At 38.8% G+C, this 16,935-nt stretch overlaps 1 protein-coding gene across 2 annotated transcripts in view; it reads left to right on the top strand.

The window, feature by feature from the left end:
* The window catches only part of COL25A1 (collagen type XXV alpha 1 chain), a 305,159-nt gene that overhangs the window by 213,014 nt on the left and 75,210 nt on the right, over positions 1–16,935 (top strand). Inside the window, exons 8-11 of one of the 2 annotated variants that reach the window (XM_084517246.1) lie at positions 1,123–1,182; positions 3,008–3,115; positions 6,073–6,108; positions 16,256–16,282. In XM_084517246.1, coding sequence (XP_084373372.1) covers positions 1,123–1,182; positions 3,008–3,115; positions 6,073–6,108; positions 16,256–16,282 — 231 coding nt within the window. Of the gene's footprint in view, positions 1–1,122; positions 1,183–2,055; positions 2,128–3,007; positions 3,116–6,072; positions 6,109–16,255; positions 16,283–16,935 lie in introns of both variants that reach the window. The other variant, XM_084517245.1, reaches the window with a different exon arrangement.

The following is a 16,935-nucleotide window of genomic DNA, read 5'->3' as shown; positions in this document are numbered from 1 at the left end:
TTCATGCAAGACTTCTTGGAAGCCACCTTGTCTGGTGGTCAGAGCCAGGTGCAGCCTTTCCTTTCATAGGAGCCAAACTGCCACCCTGCAGGTCTTGCAGGGGGCTGTGCCACCAGCTCCTTCTCACAGAGGTGGCACGTATGCATGCGTGCACATAGGGAGTTTAGAGGCACAAGACTGTATGCCTCAGCCTGATGTGTCTCAGCCATTTCCTGGCTCTCCATGAGAGAGAACCTTTGAGAACCTCTGCTTCAGATAGTGTGCTGTGCCTGGAGGATTTCTTATTTTAGGAATATACTTCTCAACCTCACAAAACTTCAGCTTTATCAGGAGGTCTGATTTGAACCCTAGAATGCAGCACAAGAAGAGTGTTGAACTGAGAGTAAAATTCACCCCGTGTATTGCCACACCAGGCCATGATTACCACTTTTTTGTTTTGTTTTGCTTTTGTACCAGTACAGTATAAGTTCTGCACATCTTGGTAGAGTAGATTGTGAGAGACCACATGCAGCATACAGCACTTGATGGGAAAAATTTTGCCCTGGTTATGTATGTGTTGAAAACGTTGATTGTGGCCATTGTGGACTCCCCCAGATCTAGTAGTAGATTGTTGTTCAGTGTTTATAATTGTGTTTGTATTACCAGTTTATGTGCTGAATGTCATATGTTAAACAGAACACGAGGAGCAGGATGGTAATTCCACAAAATGCCTCAAAATCCACTGTCACAGCTGTCAAGTTTTGCGGCAATCCGGAATCCAAGCTTTCTGCATAGCTCTCTTGAAGTGTTGTAGAACATTTGGTTGGAAATGGCTCAGTCATCAGCTGGCCGATAGCCTAACAACTGTCAAACGATCATAACAATTTATTGTAATTTCAAGAAAAGTCACCTCTGAGCAACTGCTCCTTCTAAAATCTGTTTATAATGTTGTGAAGTAACAACCTACATGTGCAGCGTAGTGCAAACCTAATTCTGTTTCCCGTATGACAGAGAGGCTGTTCCCTGTCAGTAGGCAATGTGGGGTATACTAAACATGGTGTTTGTTCTGTTTGTGTGTTAGTAAATTGTCTCTGTGCTGTTTGTGTTGTGCTGTTTTGGTACCATGTTATGCTGTGTCCCTAGGGTCTGCCAGGCTTCCCCACAGTCGCTGCTCTGCACAGTAATCAGATCCTCACCGTCAAGGTTTGTGGCTGACACGTACCTGTTCAGTCAGGTCTCTCTGTATCAGCATAAAAGTGCACATGAAATAATCATTTTTACCATGGGATAGCCATGAATCCTTATGGTGGGCCTAAGTCAACCCTCACTGCCTTTGCCTTGGTGTAAGCATTCCTGATGCAAAACGTGGGATCAAATCCATAACTGTGTACAGTGTTACCACCGGTAGCACACACTTTCCATGTGCTCTTGATCAGTATTTTATTTTCGGATGAAATTTTTTTTTTCTGTAGTTCTGCTTCCCTGAGGCATACAGGAGTGTGGAAAACGTCAGTGAACCTGGTTATTTAGAGAGTGAGTTACCTGTGTTAGATATCTGAAGTTTAATCTGTATGTGCTGATTTTTCCAAGTGCATTTGCAAATTAAGCAGGAAGGACTGAAGCAATCTGGTCAAGCTGGAGCTCCAGTCCTTATTCAAATGACACCATTCTTCATGGCACAATATGCTGGTTAGAAAATCTGACTGAAAGTTGAACTGGTGCTTTGTCTCTAGAAGCTTTGCTGAAAACAGCATATAAAGATACTGATGCTCAGAGCCTAGATAATGAAAAATAAAAATAAAAGTGAAGAATTCTCCCAAGAAAACTGTGGAGTTTTTTTGTTATGCAGTTAATTACATATGATTAATTCATTAAAGCAGTATGTCCTGTACTTTAGAGGGCATTTTCTTCGAAGGAAAAAGCACAGTTTCTATCAGACAGAAGCACCAGTTTATATAATTTTAACTATTACAAGTCTAATGAATATATCTTTATTTCTTTCTCGGGCCTTCTGATGTCTATTCTTCAATTCTCTCATCTCTGATCTTCAACTTTTGACCTCACCTGCCTGATCAGATGGTGTTTCCTAAAATCAATCATGGGTTTCTGTCTGCTGATCAGCAGCTCATTAAACGCCGCCTCATTAAGGTAGTGCTTCATCTCACTTGAGTCTGGTTCTTCTTTACATTCAGTTTACTTTCTGCTGTACCTTTTTGTCAGATGCCTTCTTATAGCAGGTTGTTAATTTGAAAATGCTCTGGAATTTAAGGAAGTATAAGTGAAATTAATGCTTAAAATACAATGGGTAGCTTTGCTGAGTTGTCCACATTTAAGATGCAGTCAGCTCTTTCAGTGGTTTGTGGTGGTATGCTGGAAATTAAAGTAGTTGAGCACCATTTCTGGTGTTTTATAAAAGGGAATGGTAATATGTTTTGAAGCTTTCTTAGAAAATGTCTTTTACAAATTATTAGGTCCAAATCATTAAAGGGGTTTGGCTGATTATAACTATAAAACAGCTCCCCAAAACAGATGAAAACTTTGGGGGTAAGCGGTTATTTTCCATGGTCGTGTTTGAAGTTTGTCCACGTATCACCGATGGGCTTTGGAAAGCTGCCAAGCAAGCCATCTAATTCTTGTAGGTGACTTTTTTGTTTTTGTTTTTGCTTTAACTTCAGCTTTTTTGTGATTGTGCCAATCATGAAGTGAAGAGCTGCTTATTGAAAACAGTTACTCACTCTGGAAAAGTGGATGAATAAAATATTGCAAAGCTACCCCAAATTTTAGTGCATGTCCTGTAGTAGGACAAGCTGTGTAGAATGCAAGCCTTCTGTTCTGTGGCTGATTGGTACAGCCCACTGGTCTTCAAGACAAAGTGCTGCCTTTGCCATAAGGGGTGAAGGATGCCAGTGTCTAGCTCATGGCAGCTCCTTCCAGCTTATCTTGCGTTCTTTCTGGGAAACAATGTCTTTTAGTGTGGTTGGTGCCTCGAAAGCAAACCTCTGATGATGATTTTTTTTTGCTGGTTTAGGGGGACCAAGGACAAGCTGGACCCCCTGGACCTCCAGGGCCACCAGGACCCAGAGGTCCCCCAGGAGATACTGGCAAAGATGGTCCTCGAGGGATGCCTGGTATTCCGGTGAGTTAGTCTGTTGGTGTCCAAATTCCTCTCAAGTATGTGCCAGCTCAGTTTCAAAGATGGTTTGTGAAGATTGGCAAATAAGACACGTGGAGGCTGAACCACAGACAAATTTCATAGTGTACCTGAAGTCCCCCCACCACACACAGCAAGTTCATAGCAGGGCCAAGAGTAACACCTAGGTTTCTTCTCTCCCACCCCTGACGGTTTTCCCCACACCTTATAAGGTTTCTGAGTTGCTCATTGATGTTTTAATAGCTGTGTGAGGAGGGTCTGCCCCACTCTACAAGCAGCAAATGTTGCTGCTCAGACTTCAAGATAAAGCTGAATTTGAGACTTTACATGGACTGGCTTGGATTCTTGCTTCCTAATGATTTATCCTCAAATTATATAATTATAGTAATAAACTGCTAAATGCCGCCCAAAGTATGATAAATGTTGGAGTGAAATTCTGCCATCTTTACACAACTATAATAGCACCATTTTGTTTGTCTCATCCCCTGTATTTCATTAGAACTACCAGCAGAATACAGTATATTGCTTATTGTTTGTTTTAGGCACTGGATCAGACTCACAACCCATAGCACTTCATGATGATCACTTAATCGTTACAAAACATGTAAACAGATGTATAAATGCAGGACTTTTTTTTTTACTTTTTTTTTGTGGAAATATGAGTATATTAGTTTTATAGTTTGTGACTGCTTTTTATTATTTGTTTGAAAGAAATACCTCTCTGTTCATCACAAATGCCGTTGTATTATCAGTGTGGAAACTGAATGATAGGCAGGGGACACATCACAAGTCTGAAATGTCCCTTGAGGCCTGTAGTACACTAGTGTTTATTAGTGTTTTTAGTGTAAACAAAAAAAACCCACTAGGTTCTTATTGCTCTGCCAAGTTCTAGCACAAGGTTACGGAATTAACCTTGAAGTCTGTTGCTTTCACTACAATGCTTTACTTTGGCCATCGAGTTATTTCTTGTTAGTCTTGTAATGCAGTAAAATTGACTGCATTCAGCAGAGTTTCTTCTGGTTTAAAGTAGTTAGGGCTGAGGCTGAAGCCACAACGAAATTTCTGACTGCGGTGACACCACTTTTATAATTCACATATAAGAGACTAGGAGAATCAGCTGGTGTTGCTGGTCACAATCTGACTGTGGATTGCTTGGGTTTTTTTGCTGCTTAGCAAAGGGAACATCAGTGTTTCTCATAACAGGGAAGTAATGTATTTTATGCAATGAGGTCATGCCATGTTATAATAGTTCTGTAGTGATTTTGACTTTAGATGGCAAGAGAGAGTTTCTTTTTATAGTTTTTTTTCCTTTCTTTTTTTCCCCAGCTGTGGCTATCTTAAGCCCTTGGAAAATCAGTTTATAGTACAGATTTAGAATCAGATACAACAAGGACTCAGAAACCAACCAGATTGCTGACTGTTGTTACCATCCTCCTTCTTCTCAGTGTCCTGTATCCACAGGTTAAATTGCTGATCCTTGAAAGGCTTGTTCTTCCATGGCTGCATGATTGATACACAGTCAAGCAGGAGAGCAGTAAAGGGAATACTTGTCCCAGAGGCAGTGACAGCTTTGTATTTTTAAAAGGCTTGTGCGGACCTTTTAGCCGAAGAGGTGAACAACAAAACAGTAGCTATACTGTGTTACAGGTAGGGACGTTGCAGCATTACAAAGCTAGAGGAGAAAGTCCTTACCATGGCCAGCCTCCGTGATAAGGCAGTAATTTCCTTAAGCAAGTATTTCCTTGTTAGCGAGGAGCTTATAATCACTAGGGCTGCAAGAATATGCCCTGCCTTTCCCCGTACAAATACACTTGCTGTGTGTCCTGAGAAAGTCCTGCGCTCATGTCCCAAAGGGCCCAGGTGAGCAACTCCAGCAGCCATTGTGAGATTGCTGTGTAAGTCAGCTAGCAAGGTTTTAGAGGGAGCAAAAAGTCCAACCAGCTTGGATAATTTGCTGTCTGAAACCTGTGCTTGTGTGGCTTCTCTCTCACTGGTTTCTCAGTGTGTTTGCAGATTCTACATTTGTGCTTCTGAATGCACACCTACCCAGAGTAGCAGCTCTGATTCTGTTCAGTTGCCAAGAACAGCAGCATCAAAACAGTTCCCATCTGGTTTTGACAGGTTTTCTTTTATGACAAAGCTGGTAAAGATGTTCCTGCAGCTGCACTGATAAAAAAGCGCATGGATTGCCCTGTGCACATTTGGGTTTACAAGGGAGTGATCTGTAAACTAGATAAATAAAAATGATAGGAACTGTGTTTTTTTGGATAGATATCTTTAGCCCATATTGTATGACTGATCCAGTCTACTGTCTCGTCAGACAGTTGTATGTGTTCATATGAGAGGAAAAGGGAGAAGATAGGTTCTGACTTTATGTAGATCTGTGCCTGCAGAAAGGCTAAATTGGAAAAATGATGGGTTACCATTTTGAAAAGCAGTCCAGGTATTTAACAGATGAGTAATTATCGCATGCCTTCAAAATCTCAATATTCATGGATTTACACAATATGATAATCTGCAACGGTAAGTTATGCATGCTGACTGTGGTGATGACACAGAACACTCAGTGATTTTGGAATATGTAAACAGTGGGATTCAGCACACATGTGAAAATAACCTTTCTCTGTGTTCTTTAGCACAATTCACTGGAGTGGAATATTATGATTGGAACCAAGGGGCAGGGAATCAGGACACCAGTGTTTGACTGTTGCCTGGAGAACTACACCATTAAAAGATGGTGAAATAGTACTTTGCCTCTTAAAATACATGTGATTTGGCCTATTACTTTAAAAAGCAATGTGTATATGTGTATATATATATAAAATGTGTCGTAAGTTGTCATACCTGTTAAAGAATGGAATTTTTAAAGTCAATGTTATGAGGTAAAGCAATGAATTCAAGACATGCTCCTGAAATTATTCACACTTTTTTTTTTTTTTAAGGGTGAGCCTGGAAAAACAGGCGAACAAGGACTGACAGTAAGTACTCTTCCAGTTTGCTAAGAAACTGTAACAGATTTTTAACACCTTTTTGAAAACGTGGAATTCCAGAGAGCTTTATAACTGTATTTCCAAACCTTCCTTTGTCTCAGTGCATTTGATGTCTCATTTGTGAAGAATACATGAGAAAGACAAATTTCCTCTTTTTACATACAGTTGCCTGTAATATAAGACCAGCCAGTTCTTTCAGGTTGCAGAAACAGAGGGAAATAAAACAGTCAGGGGCACAGCAAAGCAAAAGAACCAGGCAAGGTTTGCCTGGTTTGTGACCCCCACTTACCACTGTCAGTGAAGTTGAATTGTCTGCCTTGAGACCATGGAGCAGCACAACAGCCATCTACTTATTTTAAGGGCCAAAATCCCAGCTGTCTCTGTGGCAATTGTTCTGTCCCCTTGCTTGCTGGAACGGCGAAGGCACAGTACAGCATACGGAAACAGTCAGAATATTATCCTCTCTTGAGGTTTTGTTTTTGTTTTTTTTTTTTTTTTTTTTGTCATGTGTGGGAGAATATAAAAGCCAAATGAATGCACTTTTCCCAAATATTCAGATATGGGAGAAGATGTTTTCTGTCACATCAGGAACTAATTAGCCCTATTCATTTGGAAGCAAACTGAAGCTTCACTGGTTGTAAATCAGCTTCAGCCACAGGGTAAAGCATCAGAAGTTTCTGTCTGTCCCAGAACTGTGAAACACACAGTGATTTTTTTCATTAAGATCTCCCTAAACACTCATGGTCATTTTTATTTTTTTATGAGAGATGACAGAATTGTAGCCCATGCCATGTGTTTTTGATTCCTGAATGCTTCTGAGAAGGAAGATTATATGCTTAGCAATCACTGCAGATATGATTACTACCTATTTGAATCTATGATGTTTTAAACAGGTTTGATGATACTTTATCTTGAAAAATTGCAATGAATTTTGGATTGACAAAATCCAAAGTATTTTGGAAGAATAAGCTAAGATCCTGAGACTCTGAAATATCTGCTGTGATCAGGAAGTTAGTCCTATATCTTTTCTTTTCAAAATAAAGATTCAAGAGAACCAAAATCAAAGCCTCTTAAAGGTACTACCTTGTGTTTTAGCACATTTGTAGGTTATTTTTTCTTCTTTCTGTTTTGGTTTATGAGGCCCTATCGTTATTAATATGTATAATAGATAGGAAGGATATATATTTTTTTTTGTTCTGTTTTGTTTCATTTGTAATCTCCTTTTTGACCTCTGAACCATACTCACACATTCTTCAACAGTATCTTCCTTCTGTTCAAGACCAGGTCTTCAGGGTCACAGATTCTGTGAGGGTCTTTAAAGTCAAAGAGAGTCCGTCATCATGTTCAGAAGATTCCCACCGCTCTAAACTAGCCATCTGTGTGTAAGAACTAAACAAATGCTACTGAGCCATTTCTCTAAATGCAGCTGTGTTTAAATAGGGAGAAAAAGTATTATAAAAATCAAATTATCAAGCTTGAATTAGAGAAAGATCCCAGACTATATGAACTCCCAGCTCCAAGTGCTTGGTCTAAAAGCTAGTCTTATGGCTTAAGCATTAAGTTGTGTATAGATCAAGCAAAGAGCACCAGGGTATCAGGGAGGCAATTAATTTCTTTTTATTTTTCTTGGTGCTTTTGACATACCCTTTATGCCAGTACAGGTTTCCAGACTGTCTTCCCTGTGGAAAGTGCTACAACTGTTGAGATACTGTCTAGCTTCATCTCACATCTTCTTCCATCATGTATTTCTTCACTCAAATATCTCTTTACTTCCATATTGAAATTTGAGGTGCTGCTACAGAAGTTGCTGATTTCCCAAAAGGTGCACTGTAAATTGTGCTGCCAGAGAAAATAGGTATAGTTTGCTGTGGAGAACACAGGCCTACCTGTAATTCTTTTTCCATATTATCCATCCATCTTTTCAAAGTAAATTATAGCACAGACCTCTGCCCTGAGGGACTTCTAGGTTAATATTGCAGGAACTATTTTGTGAAGACTAACCTTTGTTTCACACTGAGTCTGAAGTATAAGTATCTGGTTTTTCTTCATTTGAAGTGGAATCTGGGAAATAGATGCACATAAAGCACTACAGTCCTGGCCTCCCAGAAGTCCACCTGTGGATTCTGACTTGCCCTCATGTCCAAGACCCTTTCCAGTAAGAAGCCAAGTAGTGTGGCACGTACTCTGGGTCTTCTTCCAGAATAGAGACAGGATACAACCAAGGAGAGCACCAGATGCTCAGAAACAATCCCTAAGTTTTGGATGTACTTACTGATGTTGGTGGAAGCCAAAGGCTATTTGTATCCTAAAGGAGCACATTCTCAGCAGCTTTAAATCACGTGGTGCTGTTTAATTCAAGAAGAGCTGCAGGCCTGACCTCTAGATTATAATAGTGGGGATAGAAGCTTTTCTTTTCCAAAAGTGGTTTACACTTGTGTTCAGTAACATGCCTCAGTATTTCTAGGTGAATATACAGAATATTGTTAGAGCCAATGAACTCAGTTTTAACCTCTGAACCAACAATGGCATAGCTTGAAATTACTTAGTTTTCTATTTTCTCTTCTTACAAGAAGTAGAATAAAACTCCTGAAGAGTGCAAGGTGGTAGATAATGAGATAATAGCATGTTTTCCAGCTGGTGTCTCAGAATGTACCACAAGCCTATTACACATTTGAGGAACTTGTGACCTACTCAAACAATGATTCACAAGAAGTTGAAATCATTTTAATGCAGTTGGAGTTTTAGAAGTGTTCATGTTCTCATTGAAATAAGAAATATTCTCGTTTCTCATTGAAATAGGAAATCCAGTGATTCTAGTGAAGACCGGGCAATTTATTCCACCTGAGAACCTGCTGCCACATTCTTCTCAATTCTTAGTGAATTTCTGTGTCAATAAAGAAAAAGAAAATCGTGTCTCAGGTGGTGTAAGAGAGTGCAGTAATAATTCGGGACCTTTCTCCCTCTCAGGCAGGGGAGGCTTGTTTGGACCAGATACAGATGATAATGTATCTGATGACAATGTCTGAGCTCTCTTGCATGAGTTCTACTTTGTCATGAGAGTTCAACCAATCTTAGGTGCACAAGGGAAATTTAACCTGAAGACAGGGAATAACTTTTCTTTTTCTCCATGTCCAATATAAGTATGTGTGGGTTGCTTCAGGGTGGTGGGAGGAGAGGGCTTGGAAAGCCAGTTGTTGCTTACAGGGGTGTCTCATTCCCTGTTGAAAATGTTCCCAGATTGTCAGAGTGCCAGCGTGCTTCTGTTGCTCTTGTGGTTGAGATGTTGTGGAGGGCCGGTTTGCAAGGTCTTCTGTCACTATTTGTTGGTATGTCAGGAAGAACCTGCTTTATTTTTAAGCCACGTAGGGAACAAGGGAGCTCAGTTTATTTTCAGTAAGGTGGAGGCTTAGTTCTAAGTTAGAAAGGAGCGATTGTATGCATCTTTAATGTTACAAGAGAGTGTAAGAATGGCTAGTTAGTTCCGATTTGTGTCTGGTTTCCAGGGCACTTGAAAGCCCTTTGGGTGTACTTTCTGCAGGAGTTGAAGGCATCATTCCTCTGTGCAGAAAGGATTCAGAGAATTCAGAGGGAGGCCAAGCAGTGGGGTAATGCCAAAGGGATTAAGTTTTGTAATGTAATGTGGAACTAGCAAAATGTCTGCTATGCAAGAGGGAAGACTGGCAGTTTCCTTAGCTTTTCAACCTTTTCAGTTAAAGTTGTGCCTTGCCTGTCATAACTCATCCCTCTTCCCATGACATTTACCTTCTCTTCCTGGTGTTAAGGATTCTTAAATGCCAGACTTTTTTTTTTTTTTTTTTTTTTTTTTAATCTTCTCATTTTTTCAGAATGGATCATAAATGAATTTGTGATTTTTCTGCACCTACAAGCTAGGATTCCTGGTTGCTAATGAGGTCCTAAATGTAGTCAGTGACAAGAAACCTCAATTGCTGACACTGATAGATTGAAGTTTTCAAATTCAAAAATTGCAGTAGGACAGAAGGTATGCATAGGTTGTTTTTATTTCTAATTTCCATATGGGAGGACTTTTTCAAACATTCTTGGTACTTTTATATTTAGAACTATTCTCAACCAGTGCATAGTGATAAAAAATGGAAAATCAAAATTTGTGATAATTTTAACTCCTTGGAAAATAAGTCATTTTAAATGTGTTCATTGTAAGAGTCAACAGCTTCTTGTCATTGAGAAAAAATATATTTTTTCTCCAGATATTGGCTTTAAAGACATGTAAGTAATTTTACAGCTGTTTTTCATGAACAGAAAGGTCCAGAACAACCAAGGAATGCAGGTAAAGGTGTCTCTTTGCAAAAGAAATCTATACTATAATGATTAACCCAAATGCAGAATCACTCTACTTAAGATGTATTGTTTTCCAAACTAGCAGTCTTGTGCTAGTACAGTATTGCTGGGCATCTGTTCAAGAAAACAAGACTTACTCTTTTTACTGGTTATTCAGAATAAGAAGGACCTTTTTCCAAAGGATATTCCCATACATGTGAAGAGTAGAAGAGTGTAACTTTGCAGTTAAATCTGTAAAAAGTCAGATATTTAAAATGTATTAATATACATTTTTTGTCTGAGGTTTAAAAAACAAAACAAGCAAAAAAACAGTACCAACAAAAAAAACACCACCAACGACAACTGAGAGGGAGTTGGCAGAACTGACTGAGAAGTGCTGCTAGCTTCAGTTCAGTCTTTCAGGCCAATGGCCAAGGACAGATCCTCACCTGGTGTGAATCTTCATAGTTCCTCCAGGAAATTACTAATTGTGATTTTGCTTTCAACAGCCAGAGTTCTTCAACAGCCTTCTTGGTTTCATTCTGGAAGCATGTTCACAGTAAATTTTAGAAGGTGTTGTTTGGAGTTTATGGAGAACTAGCAGCTGAAGTGGAAAATTTCAGCCTGTGCCTCCCACAGTAACTTTTTTTTTTTTTTTTTCTTCACAGTATAAATGCATTTGCCTTAACCTATAAGTGCTAGTCTTAGGGAAATTAGTCTTTGGCATTTTGGAACATCTGTACTTCAGTAAAGGTTGCCTGGGATGTCAGAACCATGACTAAGAGAATGATGATGAGAAGCTCTGCCTGAGCACTAATTAACAGTTATTGCTGCTCCTTTCATCAATGAAGGTAGCATATGGGACTGCTGCTTAATCAAAAGTTATGTGAGGTTTCCCATCATAGCTGATCTGTTTTCTTAGCTGGTCTTTCTTTTATCTAGCTGGTTCGTCAGTACTAAAGCATTGCACATTTCAATACTAGTACTCCAGATATTGCAGTCTTTATGAAACACTCTTCAAACAGACAGGAACACATTTTCAGAATTACATTGCATGCCTGCTGCACACAGCAAATGGGATCAGCAAGCAGAACACAGGTTTCTCTGAAATGCGGGTGAATACTTTGTGTGAAACCTGTGCTTTTCCTCTTCATGTACATCTTCTGGGTTTCCTTCCTAAATTCTCTGTTGTTAGGTTTGTGGAAAAAATAATGTTTCATGATTCTTATAGGCACAAGGGAAAATATGCATTCTCAGATACATTCTTGGTACTTCCTTTGTCCCACAGAAAATAGATACAGTACCTACTAAAGGTCTTCTAGTTATAAGGAATCTTTACTTTAGACAGGTAGTATGGAAGTGTTTTTAAAAAACAAAAATATTTTTTAAATGTTGTTGTTGTTTTATTTCAGAGCTGTGGAATAAGAGATTTTTTGTATGCATGTATTGAACCATCATGACATGCTTTGTTTTATAACTTTTTCAGTATATCAACTTTTTCAGTATATGTTTATGTTTTTGTTATATTTTTGTTAGGCTTTTTCATTTGGTGTTTGTGGTCGCTATCTGTGAAATCTGATACCTTGTAAAACAAATCATTACACCTATCCCAGACCTGCAAATGGAAAATACTCCAAGCTTCCTATTTTATACATTTCTTTAAATGTTACGCAACGGAGACATGGGAAATTAAATATAAAAACACCACAGGAGCCTGTTCTTAAAGTACTACACCCTGAATTTCTGTGTCTTTGAATTACAGCTTTAACCTTCACAGGGCAGCATTATTTTTCAGCTTGCTGAAGCACAAGCAGCAAAGTAAGCCTAAAAGAAAAACATAACTGTAACATGAGAAGCAAGATCTATGAAGAATTCTGGACTCAGAGGGTTTTTTTTACTACATTTGGGTCAACATTTTCAGTTTTTATTGTTATTATTATTTCAGGTAGTTGTTAGTCAAGGCACTCAAATGTGTCAGGCTGTAACTTCCTTTGATCATTTCTGTGATGCCAAGATTTGATATGGATCAAGCCCTGGAGATCCCTTGATTTCAGGAAACAGAGGCTGAAGAATGGTATTCATCATGGAAATCTCTTAACTTTTAAAACCACAATTGCTTAGAACACTTAAAAACATTTGTTTACCCTTGGATGCCCAGTTTTTCAAGTGCATAAGTACATATCAGATAATTCTCCATCTCCAGAAACATACAAATAGCAGTTGAATTTCTTGGGACCAACACAATTTCTTTTTCCGGCCTCCTGTTGAGGAGTGAATTGAATGAGAATCTACTTCAATGAAGCCCTGCAGCAGCTTGTCACATCTGCGTAACTAGTTTACTCAGTCGCACAAGATTGAAAATGGTTCTTTAGAAGTGTTCAGGGTATCTGAAATAGTGAGAACTATTTTTAATTTCTGTTATTTTTAGTTATCTTCCTAATTTGGGCAACCATATCAATTAAATTTTTCAGCTACATCAGCTGAAATTTCCCACTAAGTATTTAGCAATTTAAAGGAAAACAGGTTGATTTTCAAAGATGCTAAGCAGTTACTTTATCCAAAAAATTGAACAGCGTCAATAGTTCTCATGAACTGGAGTTTTTGAAACCAAGATGCTCTTTAAAAAATGAGTGCTCTAACATCAGTCACCAGTGGTTTCCAAGTTGATCCAAGCACCCTTACATGGAAATTCTGACAATTTCCAATAATACATGCAAGAGGTGGATAATCTGTGTAGATGAAGTTGATAACAGTTATAGAAATTTGTTGATATAGATATCAGAGGGAGGTGGAGTTAGGAGGTGAAAGAAGGCTGTGGCTCTTTTTCTGTAGGCTTTAGTTTTATCTTCTTCATATTCCCAGTGATGATAGTCACAGCAGCTGAATAACTATATGTTACTTATTATTAAGGAAAAAAATACCACATACCAAAAAGAAAACACCTGGGGAGTTGGTTGTGGAACCCTTCTGGTATTTCTTGCCTTCTGGTCCTGTCTCAAGACCTACACAGAGATTTTAATTGCTGGTGTTACTGTCTGTTCATCAAGTGGGCAACGCAGTCTTCTTCCCAGATCAGTTAAAAATTTAGAAAAAAAAAAAAAATAATCAGTCCTATTGAAGTTCCCATTTCCTATACAGGATCTTCTGGAAGCTATGAACTTCTGGAAGCTATGAATTGTATCTCTGGGAATGCACTGAAGTCTTTTTTTTTTTTTTTTTTTTAATCCCTTCATGCTCCTCCCTCTCACAAATTGTATTTACTTACTTTTATTTCTGTTTATCCAGTGCAATTCTGTACCTTGCTTAGATAATGTAAGTAACTTGTAGAAAACAGGCACTTCATGGCAATTCAGGAGTGTTTTACTGTTTGTCAAAGTCAGTCTTTGTTAGTAACTAAATTTCAGATTTACTGTTTATGTGGCTGCTGACACGCATATGTGAGGGATGGATGGGAGGTGTCAGCTGATGAGCTGCTGTGTTTCCACATAATTGTGAGCTTCTTTCCCAGTGCTAGGGAGCAGCCCTTTATAGGAAAATTGTCTTATTCAGCTGTAGATTACAGTCTGAGCACTCACAGAATAAGAAGCACTTGTTACATGTAAATTGTAAAATTTAAACTTTTAACTTTAAGCTTTTAATTTCAATCGGCTTGCTGAAGGTGGCCGTATTTTTGAGGACTGTTCTTGTCATTAACTGGTGTAATAGCTCAGTGGGCATGAGACACGGGAGTAATTTCCAGTCTGAATAAAAGTTTAAGTACAAGAAATATAAAACTGCTAATTGTATAAAATATCTAATAGTAAGTATCTACAGCTTTTCTCTAAATGGTTCATTTTAAAAGCACAATGAGAGCCAGATTTTGCTACTGTGTAAATACTTTCTTATTCAGTAACTCCTCTGGAGGAGCTGGAATGATGGCAGCAGTGAGGGGAAAATTCTAGGGAAAGATATTTTCCTGGAGACATCCACAGTGTTTTGAATTTTATCCATCCCACAAGTTGACAGCTACAAGCACCAGGCACAGAAATGCTCAAAAGAGCAGCACATTTCACAGTTCACTTTGGGGAATACTATTAATAAGTGAGTGATAAATTTACCTTCAGAGAGTAACTTTGTTTTGAAGGCTCCCAAGTGATGTTTTCATAGAGCTGGATGTCTTCCTGGAGACTTCTTGAGCATTGCTTGCAAGCAATAGCCTGTTCATTTACCACATTATGTACTAATGGTGCCCTCAGCCTCAAGTAAATCTTATGCTTAGAATTCAGGCACTTACTGAAATAAATAAATAAATATTTAAATAACAGTTTACTGATGGTAGTAAATGTGGTAGATTGGTGTGATTTTTCTCCACTCTGAAAAACCACGTGATCACTCTACTCACTGCTCTAATCATCATCAGAGCTGAGTGCTTGGGTACTTTCATGTCCTTTTGAAGAAAAAGGAGGAAATTTGTGATCCTGCATCACACAGGTGTCTTTCCTTTTACAAAATCTGTCCCTACAGTCAAAAGGAGATGCTTGCAAGACCCTCATTCTGCTGAGATAATCAGACAGAAGTTTCAAGAAGAAACACTAATTTGTGCTTTTGCAAGTTCTGATGTCTGGCCCAGACGTGTGAATCCATGTTTAAAACTGCAAGGTTTTCATCTAGTTCAGGGGATCCAGTACCAAGAATTACAACCAGTGAAGCTTTTCCATGTTAGCAGTTAATGTTGCATCAGAGCAATGTTCCAACAGGCCCTGCATCTACCAGAAAGGGATAGTTCAGCCTAACTTCACAGTACCCTAAAAACCAATTTGGCCCAACAATTTGAAGCATCAATACTATTGTTCAAGATTTCTGAATAATTCCAGTTCTGGCATCAATTCCTCTTTTATCCTTTCAAACTTCAGAAGGAGTTGGATTCTCCAGTTTGGGGCTTTTTGTTTTGAACCCTCCTGGACTCAGAATTATCTTGCTTGATATAGGACCAGCACCTCCAATAGAAACATGGGGAAAAGATTACCTAAGGACTGTGCTGGACATGGTCTGACTCTTACCAAAACAAACTGACATAATGTCAAAGACATGGTTGGCTGATCTATTTCCCTGCTGCTTCCCCTCTCTGCTGTGGCCACAAACCACCTGGGTACTTCAGAGATGCCAGACGAGAAATGGGCCCAATTAATATCAGCGAGGCTTGGACTCCTCTGTGACATTAAGCAGTTAAGCTTTCCCACATTGAGGTATCTCTTCCTGCCTTCTCAGGTCCCAGGGGCAAAGTGGTGGTTCTTTACTTCCCAAGAGCATTCTTAATGATTTCTGAAGTATTTTCTGTTATTTGCAGTTGATGGCATAAATCACGTGTTGGGTAAAACATAGTCATGAATGTCGATACCTTTAATGAACTAGAAGATGAGGAGATGTAGAGGCTTATGCTTCTCTCTGTCAAATAAAATAAAATAAGCTTGGTTGCATAAACATTGCTTTTATACTGCCAAGCAGAGATATTACCATGGACACACAATTGGCTGTTAGTTGGTATCAGAAACAGAAAATAAACAGTCATCTTAATGCTGATAGATTTGTCAGTACCAGAAAAAACAGATGGGATGGAAGAGAAAAGATTAGAAAGGGGGAAAATTTGAGTCTTCCACTTAGTAGTTAAATCTGTTGCAAAAGAAGAGAAAAGACCCATTGTGCATTTTCAGCAGAAAGTTTTGCTTTTCCTTGATGTATAAAACATCAGCTGGTTTCAGTCCAGTATCTGAATGCTTACACAATAGGACAGTTTTAATTGGTCATTTATGTTTAAATTGGCTTGAGTTGTTATGTTAATTGAATTGTTTTCCCTTTGCAGGGACCTCAGGGGCCTCCAGGACAAAAGGTATAGTATAAACAACAAAACTGTGAAAGTGATTATTCCTCCTGGTGCCAAATTGTAAGCAGAAAAGGTGAATGGAATTAGCTACTGTACACCACATTGAATCCATTAGTTTAAGCTCTGAATTTTGTTTTTGCAAAATGCAACTATATAATGTGAGATGTAAGATTTCCCATTTCCACCGTCCTTGGAAGTTCAAGCAATGTAAAACAGACTCTTTTCAATCTGTCTGTTTAACATTCAGATGAATAGGTCACTATAACTTTCTTATTCTTGCCCTGAAACTATGAAACCAAAGGTAAAATGTTGTGAAAGTGGGGAGATAGAGTTTCTGATTAAATGCACGTCCTTACTCAAGTAGATCAGTGCCATATGACTACAGAATCGACCAGCAGCTACAAAGCACATAGGTGTTGCTGATAAATGGTGCTTGGCTGACTCTGTTCAGGTGGTCTGCCAGTGTTTTCCTGTTCCCTGTAACCCAGGACCTGACTTCCTATGAATGCCTTTAGCATTATTTACACTCATTAAAGCTGACTGCCTCAGTTTGATGGAGTGCACTTTGGATTTATGGAATTACATCATTAAAACAGTCCTAGATGTATCAGCAATAGCAGTGGCACCATTCCAGCATCCTCACCCACACACCACCAAAG

The sequence above is a fragment of the Aythya ferina genome, assembly GCF_964211825.1.
Source record: "Aythya ferina genome assembly, chromosome: 4".
Lineage (NCBI taxonomy): Eukaryota > Metazoa > Chordata > Aves > Anseriformes > Anatidae > Aythya > Aythya ferina.
This window is presented reverse-complemented; position numbering and strand designations above follow the sequence as displayed.